The following is a 12,821-nucleotide window of genomic DNA, read 5'->3' on the forward strand; positions in this document are numbered from 1 at the left end:
GCTTTCCATTCTAAATTCCAATACCAACTTCCTCAGATTTCACACTAAGCGATACACTTAAAACATCACTATGCTTACAGCCTGCTGCTTTAACTGCATTCATCCACACTAACTTAGTTAACATGCCTATCAGTTGGCCTATTTATCAGTGATTTTAGATCAAGTGCTCCTTCAAATTTTACACGTTTACCCAAACCACGTCGTTTGTTGCAAAAGGTTATCAAGATCAGTTGAAGTTGAGCAACACAGTCTTGGATATGATACAACACTAAAATCACACAACACAAGCATCCTTCAGAAACTCAGTATTATAAGCTGCCACATTAGAAGCCCCACTGTTTTCTGACAAAGATGAAACCTCTGAAGTAGTGTAGTAAAGCAAACCTTCAATTAAACAACTCAGAACACCCAGCAATTTGCTATAATAGTAAATAACAGAGGCTACCACAAAAACAATTTTGGCAATTATTTTGCTGATGTTGAAAGCACAGCAAACTGCTTCAGCACAGGTGATCCTGGCTTACTTCCTTTGGTTAGCATAACCTAAACTAAAGCTACTTCAGCTTTCTTCACAAAACTGAACCATTTCTTTGCTTCGCCATTTGAGAAGCACTGTTTGCACTAGTATCAGTTTTCACACATGAAAAAAGGACTACCAGAGTTCTTGCAGATTCTTTTGAATCAGTTTATCAACAACCTCCAACTCAAAACCCTATCACTTACATGGTTTAAAATCTAAGGATGCTTTCTTCCAGATGCCAAGGAATAATGGGTCCCTACAGTATGGGTTTATCAGATAGAAACCATTTATAGCATAAGTATAAGGAGTTTTCCCAACATCTCTATGCTTGAGGCAGCAATATTCTTCAAAGTTTTTCTCACTATTGTTCAACTGACTTTACAAACTATTACAAAACACTTAAAAACCCACAAAGCAAATAGCAACAAAATGCTCATCATTACTCACTGCTGCCCTTAAAAAGATCAAAGTCTAAATACATGTATAAAATTACTTTACATGTCCATGAAAGTTACACATATTTAATCCCCAAGTCTGTAAACCTGAGAAACTGAGGTCTGTCAACAGTAGGTAGCTTATTCAACAAGATATTACTAAACTAAGAATACAAAGGGAGGTATTCTGGCAAAAAGCAATGAACAAATCCACAAACTTTAGTACAAGTATTATACTAAAGACACTTTCATGAACAAGCCAGTCATAGTAATGGGAATTTTCAGAATCCATTAATAGTTTTAAACTTGCCTAAACCTAAAACTCTAGTATTTGTGTCATGCACATCCTAAGAAAACCTTTTTTGCCGTTCTTCACCTTTCTCATAAATGCCTTTTCAACCTCAAAGTTCCTTAGAAGAAACCACTTAAGTCAACAATGTCAGATTTAACAACCTCCAACACCAATAAATCAAACTGCAATTCTGATTAGCTTTCTGGAATTCACCCAAATTTAAGTAGTAAGATTTCATATTAGATGGGAAGAAAAAAAAAAAAAACAACACACACGCTTTGGAACCCTAGTCCCAAGACACAGACAGCTGGCCATTTCTTCTATTCAAAGCAAGTGCTATTGTAATCATTTAGTCATGTTCAGTTGCACTGATATGCTGTCATTTGTGCTCTATTACTCTTGTGACGCTTTTTTTTCCACCCTTCCCATACACACAGTTTCACAACAAGCCCTATATCCCAATTTGATACATCTATGCCAACACCTTGGAAACTCTAGAATCCCCAACTATATAAGAAAAATCATCAGTTTGTCAAAAAAGCAAAAAAAATTAAGGGAAGACTATAAGATGTTAAGCTATATTAGTCTAATCTGACTGTAGCAAGTTTTGCTCTATAGGCACAGTACCTGAGTAATTTAAGAAACTCATTTGGACATAATTGTTTTCATTACTAACACCCAGATAGAAGGGAAAAACTGCAGGACTGTTCTTAAATAGTTGCATTATGATCTAAAGCAACTGGAAAGATTTGTTCTCCTACATAGGCAGATAAAACTGCAGTCCCTAAACAACAGGATGGCAACTACTTATATTTTTTCTGTACATGAAACTTACTTCAAGCACAAATGCAACCTGAACCAGAAATCTCTGGGATCTTTTCACTTTCTGAAAGGACAACATGACAACTTGAGAGGCCAAAATCCTTGCTCGTCTTCCTCAGATTTCTCACTATTTTTTGTTGCCACAAACACTGAAAAGTACCAACATTCAAGCAAGTAGTCTACAAAAGCAAAGTGAATCCATATCAAACACATATGTTTTCACAGAGGAAGCTTAAGTATTAGACAGTTTTTTATTATATATCTTCAGGTATAGACCATGCACAATCTATTAATATACTACAGCATTTATGCCTCCTCAGCAGCAACTCAGAGCCTTTTAACGTTGTTGCTGTTCCTGAGGGGAAATACTGAAACTCGGATACATTCAGACTCGTGTAATGAGATCAGCAACAGAAATCACACCATCACCTGAACTGGCTCACAGTTGCCATCATGAGGCAAAAAGAAAAAGAAAATTCAAGTGCCCAGTGCAATTTTCTTTTTTCCTCCCAGGTACAGAAAACCTGAAATGCGTTCTGCTTTTGAGCTGCTTCTCTGAAGAAAAAAAAAGCTCAAGCTGCATGTGTAAAGGAAGTAGAGAAAAACCACAGAAAAAACATTCTAAAACTAAACCTAAGGTCTTATTTTTGTATCAGATATCTCTGATCAGATTTCTCCATTTTCAGCACACTGTTCCTGGCAAACCTAAAACTCACTAAAGCCCCAAATCACAATAAATGCAAAGAAACATGCCCTTAAAGGCCATTCTAAATACTGTCACTCTCTAGTTGTCTACATCCAGAAAGGGCAATATAAAAAAAATTTCAATCACTTTTCAGACATTATTTCTTACTGTAGTATACCTGTCTGAATGGACTCTCCAATTCAAGTTTAATCTCCTTTATCACATTTTTTTCCTTTAGGGAAGACTCAAAGGCTCTGTATCCAAATCAGCTATAGCAAAACAGAACATATTAATTTCGCATTTACTTTTTTATATAGATATGCAAGTTACATTTCCTAAATGAAAGCATACCATAAGCAGCTGAATAAAGAGACAAACCAAGAATAGTTTTATGTTGGAAAATACGTGTAAGAATAAGAGGTTCACTTAAAAGAAGCAGATTTGAAAACAGACATAGTAACATTCTGCAACATTTAAGCAAAACCTGCTAAGGGTTCAGAAATTGCCATTAACAGATGCATATTATGTAATCATACACAGATTTGCAGATCCTTAAGATAATCAGCCTGGACTACTGAAGCTTTTAATAGCAATATTTGTGGGTTATTGTTTGTATGTCATTAGTCTTTGCTAGGATAGAAGCAGTCAAAATACATTCAGATTGGGGTCAAACTTGCCAGCAACAGTCAGCAAAGCAGAAATAAGTCACAGGGCTACTTTACAAGAGGAAAACATCCAAAAAAAATTGGGTAATGCCATCAGCTGGATAGTCTTAAACTATCATGAGACTATATTAACTGGTCAAATCCAGATAAAAATGCATATAATTGTTGGTATCAGCTTTGTACTATCTTCCATTTAGCTCAACGTTTCCCTATACAGTTGTATGAGATTTATCCCAACTACATATAAATAGATCAGTATTCCTATTCTTTTCAAACTCTAAGCAGTGGTAATGAACTCTAAATCACTTCAATGAATTTTTCCATTTGTAGCTTTTTGCTTTCTGTTACTAGCCCCAAACCTGCTATCAGAACCCGCTATTTTCAACTACTGATGCAATGAAGTTAGGAATGGTTGAAACCATCCAGATGAAAAAGATGATCCAGAAGAGTTAAACAGAAACAAAGCTTCTCCCTTACAGAAGGGGTCTAATAAAGCTTATTTTCCACACCTCCTGGTATCCTAAAGCAGAAAAATAGTAGTTCAGTGGACAGTTATCGATAGTTTTTATCAACGACTGCTTATTAGAGAGCTGACAGAATCAGAACCATACTGGATTATGGCTCAAAACACAGCATCCACATCACAAGTTAGAGTTGCCAAAGCTTCCTCTTTGTTTTAATCTTACTGGTAACATGCTAGAAGGCATCCTGCTAAACACTTGCAAAATTAGAAGACTTGGAAAGCACCATAGTGACCTTGTCCTGAGAATAGATAGTCCAGAGAATTGCTGCCCAGACTACTGCCAACAAATGAACCAGATTATTTTAGAATCATGTTCTTGGACACACTGAGTATGAAAAGAAATGGCAATGCCTACATTAAAACACACAGCCCTGGGCAAAGCATTCATTCCAGTGCCACTGACACACCACTTAAAAGCTCATAGGTATTTCAGTTACAAGGTAGATGGCCAACAAGTATGAACAGACTTTCTGGAGGATTTCTAAGTGCATACGTAGCATTCCCAAAGATTCTGCTTAGTCCTAAAATGATAAATCCAAACTTTGCAAGTTTGTCCTTCTGAGTGATTTAGAAGGAGCTGTCCTCATGAAAATAAACTGCTTACTGCTTTAGACACATATTAATACTTCAATAGCTTCTGGAAGACAGAAAAAAAAATACCAACACCATTCTAATTTTTAGCAAGTTGCAGCTTCCTTTGCTGAAAAATAAACTAAGAGCATGTTAAGTTGCTTGTGATGCAAGCAAAGCAATACACAGTGCTGCCTGGAATTACCCAGGCAAATCTGGAAGTGCTTCAGAGTAACACGGATATGTGCAATGAACCTGTCATCACTAGGTGAAAACAACAACTGGAATGAAGTTCAGAAGTGTGTTTGAGAATTGCATCTGAATTCTTCTGCACCATGTTGCATCCCAGCTATAAAATAACCTAATAATGTTCTAATAAGCTGATTAGAAAAAAGATTTGGCAACACAGGTAATGATCTTGTTGCATGGATCTCCTTTTTCAGTTGAGAGGATAGCATAGCACAGAACATTACTAACATTACTATCTTTGCAGCATGGAGTTAAGGAGTATTCTGCAGATTGTGCCCATAAGCTCGCTTGCTCAGTCTCTCAAAGACGACCTCAAGTGAGCCACAGATTCAATCCTAGTCACATCTTCACTTTCCTCGGCTCTCCCAACAGGAATGAGGGCAACCGAAACCACACATTGAGACATATGACAATATCCAAATATGCTGAGAAAGCTAGAAATAAGGTAGAAAGTAGAATATCTGCAGTATCTTGACCAAAGATATTCTGTTGCTGTTTGAAGCACGTAGCCTAAATGATTCTCAAAATCAACTAAAGTTCCAGGGACCGTAGACAGCTTCCACAAAAATACTTATGAAGTCAGTATAAAATTTGAGTCTTCTTCATTAGGACAAGAATTTTAACACCATATTTCAAATGATTTTCAGATGGCTCATGTTAGATAAAAGACTTCAACTACTCTGAGAAACCAAATTTCAAGCAGCACTGCAAATCCTGCCATTTACAAGATAAGTTGTTTAAAGCACACTGTAAGAGTGTTTTCCCAGACATGGTGTACACAGGTCATGATCAATTTAAAACCACGGAATCATTACCTACAGTTTTAAGAGTCAAACCCATATATAATACCAATAAAATCCAAATGTTCTACCAAGAGAAAGTCCTATGCCCAGCTGCAGAAGCACTGCAAACTTGTGTATTTACTATTTTTCCTATAGCCCGGATAATACAGAGTAAGACAAGCCTGAAAATGTGAACTTAGACTGAAACGGAAAAATGCTCAACTTCTATTTCAACTCCACCATGATTTAGAACCAATTAGTGATCTCAAAAAAAAAAGTTGCTAATCTTTACAGGAAATGAGTTTGAGGAGATGCATGACAGGAAGCATCGAAGTTGCCACTGCTTAGCACAAACTGTTCACATGCAGGACAGAGAACCTCGGTGACAGTCAGAGCTGTGCTGTTTAACAAGCTGCTGGTATGAAACAAAAAAAAAAAGAAACCTGACAAAGTAAGAAAAAGAACATGAGTCCCAGAGGGACATTGTTAACCAAAAGGTACTGAATCAACGCTGCACCGTGCACTGCATCCATGGAGACTACCACAGATCTATTACTGCTTGTTTTATTTATTACTCTGCTAGAGAGCTCTCAAAGGACTCTATACAGAGTATCTCCAGGGAGTTTTATCAGGTGGGGTTCCCTCCCCCCCACTTTCAAAGAAAGATTATAGTCCTGATACTTTTCCTTAGCCCTCAAAAGTTTAGCTACAAAACTAGGTTTTTATTTTAAACCACGACAGCCCAAAACAAATCTCATTTAAGAGATTTAATCCTGCAGCTCTCAAATCCACCCAAAACTGACAAAAAGGAACCTGTTTATTTCCATAAGAAATGCTGCATTTTCAGAATGTACTTATCCGATTATATTTATTGCCTCACAGCCAGCCAGTTACAAATTGAACTACAGCCATCTCCAAAAGTGATATCCCTTTGAGGTAAGATTATTTTTCCTAAGTAGAGGTCTCCTAACAGCTGCAGCTCCAGAATGTATTTTAAAGCTCCCTTCTCTCTTTCAGGGTCACCTCTGTAAACTCTAAGGGAGCCTGACCACTGTTTATACTTCTGCAGGTAATTAGTCTGGCTCCTTTCCCAAGTCATTTATCAAGTTGTCAATTGTATCAATTACAGCACAAACAGTCGGGAATATGGCTGAGTCCTGTTCTTTAGTCAAAGGAGAAATTTTCACATCAGAGATCTGAAGCCAGTAACAGTAACTTACTCTCCCCTGCAACATAGAAAACCAACAGAAAGCTTAGACCCTACTGCAGAAAATTTCAAGCTCTCTCTGTGCGCACACTCAAAGACAACTGGAAATCCAGCGTAACCTGAAAGTGCTATAAACCGACTACACACTTGTAGCTTTCTGCTTTCAGTATTTTGGAACTTGTAGAGCTGAGAACAGAAAAAGAGCTCATACCAGAATGATGATCACAGTGATTGTCACATACTTTTATTAATCTACATTTGTGACAATTATGCATCTGACACAAGTTGTCATAAGCAGGAGACGCAGTGCTGCTGTTACAGTGCCTGTAGCCACAGAGTCATGCTCACAGACTAGATTATTTTAAACACTGATGTGAAGTACAAGCTAGGCACCGCAGTCACCATACTGAATTAGACTTGTGCTTGATCTTTCAGTAAAAGTTTTATGAAGTGTATTTTTAAATACTTAGAATTAAATTGCCATTAGACCATTCAAAGACCATATATTTGTTACAGGATGTTGTCTCTTCCTCCAAAACTAACAGAACATAATTGTTTTCCAACAGCACTTGACAGGCAGATGAATTCCAGGACCGTACTCCTCAGCTTCTGACTGCACAAAGGTTTTGATCTGGTTTTCTATTTTGCTTTAATGTAGCTATGCAATTGTGCATCAGAGCTAGCATCTTTCCAGTCAGGCCTCCTAGTGAGCAATATGCAACAAGCTTTAAAAAAAGCTACAGGCTGCCACAGTTACGTGATACAAGACCTTTTTTGGTCGTCAGACTTGAACATGCAGCTTCTTAAACATTCCCAACTCAGCCAGTCCAGAAAGCGAAGAGATTTTTAAGAATTATGCTTTGACTTCAGTAAGTTGATATTTATCATTGTGAGCCTGTAGTGGAATCTATGCACCAGAGTACAGAAACTAAATTCCATTGTTGCCTGCTGACGTAAAAAACAGTATTAAATATAGATTTAAGCCTATGAGATAAAGATAGGTATAGTTAGGTCTGAAGTGTCACTAGAAGTGAAGATATACATCATATCCAAGCAACTTCCTGCACTGTGAGTTTTAAGTTAACTTCTATACATTGTTACACTTGGAAAAATTCTAACATATGAAAATATTATTTAGTACCTCACTACTTCCTGCAGTAAAGCATTATTTTTACCAGTTAACAGTCTGCAACAGAATTGCATACATGCAACCTACACAAACCTCGTATGATTTATAACTAAAGATAACCGAATTCACATTCAGCTTCCCCTCAAAGCCATGAGCATAACATACTCTTTGTGCACCACTTCCACCTTTCAAACTCTTTTCTTTCCCCCAGAAGCTCTATTTCACTCACAGACAGCCCTCAAACTCCTTTTCCCCTTCAGCAGCTCACATGTTAAGGGCAGTAACCTGACTAACACTGCACTGAAGCCAGAGTAAGAATGGCAAAATGAGGTATCAGCAAGAAGATATATTCATGTACTGTAACTGCTGACTGACCAACTTACCCTTTCTGTCAAAGAAATACAAAGGACAGAAGCGACAGAGCAGATACCAGATAAGCGGTTCTGGTCTCCAATGCGTACAGTTTACCAGGAATGCATTTTCAATTAAATGTCTTTCTAATACCAGTTTCTAAACCATATTTCCTTTAAAAGACTACGTCGTCCAAATGAAAGAAGTCCTCAAATGCTGACAAATACGCAACTCAGAAAAGAGACAAATTTACCTCCATATTGCCAAGTGCACTTTCGTATCTGAAAAGTTACTAATTTGAATGTCATATCCCAGAGCAATAATTCTAGATACAAGATTTTTGCAATCCAGCAAGTGACTGCACCACCCTGTATTGTTCTGTAAACCAGAAGTTAATTGACAATCTTGATCTAAAACCAAGTCAAACTGAAACAGCGACTCAGAAGATGACACATTACACCTTAGATTCGTCTTTTACAGACAACTGTGCGATATCTTTGGCATAAGAATATTTCTTCGCATAGACAAAGTTAATGTAACAGGAAAAACATCACATTTTAGCCACAATATTACCTGAACTGTACAGAGGTGACAAAAGACTCAGAAATGTAATTTAAAAAGTCTAACCAGTAACATGATTGTACAGGAAGAGTTATTTTAAATTAAAATAGAAAAGAGCAGCAGTAACCATTTTTGCCAACTTCTACCTACTTAAAGGCCATTAAAGCAGTAACCCTAACTTCACTCAATGAGATGTGCTAATGACAACAGTAGGAGGCACACTCAACTCAGAATAACCAGAGCTGGGATGAATACAGACAATGGGAATAAAAGTATTTGAAGGCTAACACTACGCTACAATTTCCTTGCAGTAACTGCAGCTGAGCACTTGCCCTCAGCAGTTGCTGCTGAGCTCTTCACAGAATCCACAGAGCAGGGCAGATATTTCACATTTAAACACCTGCATCCAATACTTAAACTAGGTTAAGTTACACTTTGCTGCATATAGACAGGCCACAAAAACTAAGACAGTCCACCAGTCACACCTTTGTTAGGATTTTGCACACATCTATGAGCAACCTTGAAATGCTCAATTCCCTCAGATTGAGTGTTCCTGTCTTTCACAGATCAAGAAAAACTAGTCTTGGCCAGAACCTCCCTTGCTGGAGATACCAACACCATTAGGAAGCCCACAGAATTCCAGTTCTTTCTCCTATTTCCTCCATGGTTCAGTACATCAAGGATAAGGGGCAATGTTCAGTACATCAAGCATTACAAGGCAGTTTGAGAGCCTCCTTAAGGATATGGAGCAATATTCTCCAGAGTACGATGAGCAACTTGGGAACCCACACTGCATTTGATAAACAGCATCCAAACTCCTCTTGAAAGAAAGTATATTGATATTCTCAGATTCTACACTTTATTGCTACAGAGCACATACATAAAAATTAGGTATAGTTCCATTATTCAGCATTAAAAAGTCATTCTGCCAGAGACCATCACAAAGTCTTCTGTGCTGTCCTTGATCCAGAAGACTCCTGCTACAGAATTTCCTCCAGTATTGAAAAACTGTAGTTTAACTGAGCTGAAAGCAGCTGGCACGATGCTTCCTTCCAAACAGTAGAGATTTTTAAGAAACTGAAGTATTCTAAGTATGCCAGAAAAGCCTTAAAAGAACATACGCCCAAAGACTCCGCAGAAGTACGAACTGTTCTCACCCCATTCTGTTTATACATCTTGCAGTCAAGAACTGTGATACACCTTTATCAATGCAGACAAGCCATGAGAGGAACAACTTAGTCTACACAACCATGCTAAACAGCCTGATTCCAGCAGCACTACAATAGCACTGTTCAGAAGACTAGAGAGAGGTGGGACACCAAGGATGCCTACGCTTGCTGGTATGATTACAGAGAAGAAAAGCTCTGCTATTGCTAAGGAACATTATTTCAAAACCATTAGAAGTTATGGTTAGTGCAATATAGCACAGAAGAAAATCATTCAAGTCTCCCTAATAAAATAATCATGCTTTAAAGGCTCATCAAGTCTCAAACCATAGCATTCTAGAAAAACAATGGCATTTAAGTTTCAGTCCATCTTTGTGAATTCACACAGTATTTTGATCCAAATCACACACGACAAATATCACTAACCTGACAACAATTATCTTTTCCTAGAGAAAGGATGTACCCATCATACCAATAAATACCAAGTTCCTCCTTTTATTTCTAGACAGAAATGATAAAAGAGAACTTAATCTTAGAATATTCTACTACAGGGTTTAGCTACTTTAGCAAATACTTTTAACAGCTACAAAATTTATACTGTTGTTTAAAACTTTATTTTGTATGCAGACTCCTTACGAGAGAAGAACTACAGCCTTCAGAATAATTTAACCCCCAAGGCACTCCTGTAAGGTAGTTACCCTCCAAGCAAAACATCAAATATTTCACCCTTACAAATATTTTCATTCATGCTTTTTTGCAATCTGTCACTTTAAATATTACTCATTAAATTCTTCAATCAATTGAAAGCTCAGCAACATGCCCTTTATAAATGAGCTTTTTTATTAAATTACTAAGAAGGTGCCTCTTTAGACAGTTTGTCCACACAACATTGATGATGATTAAACACTTCAACTAAGGCAATGTTAGCAAAAAGTGACTGATATCAAGCTGACATTAGTTTCTGATCAGTAAGTAAAGATGTGAATCTGTGAAGATTAAAGCAGATTTCAGGGGTTTGCAAAGATTAAAATTTCAAATAAAAGTCATATAATTTTGGTGGATTATTAATCTCCTCTTAGTTCAAACTGCACATGAAAATCTTAAGCAGAGCCCAACACTGGATCACTTCACCTTTTTAATTTAAAATTAATGCTCAAAAGACCACTACATCAAGTACATAGCTAGCATGGAGAAGCAGGGTATGCTTAAGGGTCACAAAGAAAACTGGAACCTTACTTCCACAGTTAGTAAGCACAGAATAACAGCAATAATATAAGGAATCAAGATACTGGTAGAATGCTTGAGCAATCATCCAAATGCCAGTATGAATACAAATCGAGAAATCTCTTTATACATTTTCTCAATTTGACTGGAATAGATTGATTTTGAGGGGAAGAAAGTGTTGGTGCAGTTACTGCAATCAGTCATTTGTGAACAGCTTACTACTCAAAAACCCCACAAAGACTTCTTGGGATTTTTGACCCAATGCTCTTTTGTCTACCCTAAATTGGATGAGAACACACACAATAATAAAGCCGAACTGTGTGAACCCCTCTATAAATTGCACCAAAACCAAACACTAAAAAACAAGCACTATCCTTTTAGTTTAATGCTGAATCTTTGAAAACAAACTAGTACACCAGGTATTTGTTCCTGGTGCTCCAAGCTCTTCCCACTTTTTAAGGCTGTTGCACAGCAACCCCCGTCCCGGTTATACAAGCTCTGTGCAGAACTAAGGGTGATCTTGACATCATTACACCAGGCTTCTGCAGAACTATGGCTCTGCTCTGGCTAGAAACATGGTAACAGAGTAGCATCTTAGTCCAGTTCAATACACCAGTCACTGAGAAAGGTTAAACTTGAACAGTTTTTTTTAACTTCAGAAAAGAGCCAATTACTTTTTTCCTTTCCTTATGCCTGTATCAAGTGTGAACCCTAGAATTTTTAAAAAATGCTTTGCAAATCTAAACAATGTGATATATACACGACTGTGTATATACTAGAACTACCTCCTACAAGAATCCACTGCCACAAACATATGAAATATCTGTGAAATTAAGATTTTTAGTACTTTTTCTAAGAAAAAGACCTAAACAAATTTTGAAAAATTAAGGCTAGCTCAAATTGACATTCACTTACACATTTTCCCTCAGCTTCCCTGAAGGTGTGTACAAGTATTTTTACAGTCCTCAAAAGTTCCCTTTTCGAGGCATAAAACGCAAGACACTGTAAGAAACGTAAGTGCAGTATGTTTTCTGATGATAAAGCTAAAAAAATTCTTCAGAGAGCTGAGTATTTAAAACAATTAAAAGGCAAACTGACTGCAGGGAAAGGCTTCACATTTCTTCCAAAACAGTACCTGTGGTAAGGTCTGCAGTTCTCTGTCTGAATAAAGCAGATGTCAACCTGATGGATTTTACCTCCATCGAGCACAGAGCCTAGCACCTGGGAGTGACCATGCTTTGGTAATTCACATTTTTATCTATTCATTTTACCTGCAGCTCGCACCAGGCGACTTCCACAGTGGTCTCCGTATCCAGTCCTTTATAGACAGTTTTAAAAGAACCTCTTCCAATTTCAATGTCAAACTTCAGGAAGCGGCCATCCAGGGAGATGCCCACTGCCTTGGTCTCAAGCTCTTCAATGTCTTCCTGCTGTGTTCTCCGCTCCTCAAATTCCCGGCTGGCAGCTGACACACTGCCAGCGGCACTGATGGGGGGTAGTGCGGTTGCCTCGTCCTCCTCCTCCTCCTTGGGCAGCAGAGGGGCGGCATCCTTCGCGGCAGGGGGCTCCTGAGCAGACTGTTCTTCAAGGGGAAGCGGGGCAGGCGGCGGCGGCTGCTGCTGCAGCAGCAAGGGAGCCTGG

At 37.9% G+C, this 12,821-nt stretch overlaps 1 protein-coding gene across 1 annotated transcript in view; it reads right to left on the reverse strand.

Moving 5' to 3' along the window:
• WNK1 (WNK lysine deficient protein kinase 1) overlaps window positions 1-12,821 on the reverse strand; it is a 100,797-nt gene that overhangs the window by 87,609 nt on the left and 367 nt on the right. The window contains exon 2 of the mRNA XM_010142042.1: window positions 12,452-12,821. This exon is cut by the window's right edge and continues 3 nt beyond it. Within this exon, the coding sequence (XP_010140344.1) occupies window positions 12,452-12,821 (370 nt within the window). The remainder of the gene's footprint in view (window positions 1-12,451) is intronic.

The sequence above is a fragment of the Buceros rhinoceros genome, unplaced genomic scaffold (assembly GCF_000710305.1).
Source record: "Buceros rhinoceros silvestris isolate BGI_N320 unplaced genomic scaffold, ASM71030v1 scaffold20948, whole genome shotgun sequence".
Lineage (NCBI taxonomy): Eukaryota > Metazoa > Chordata > Aves > Bucerotiformes > Bucerotidae > Buceros > Buceros rhinoceros.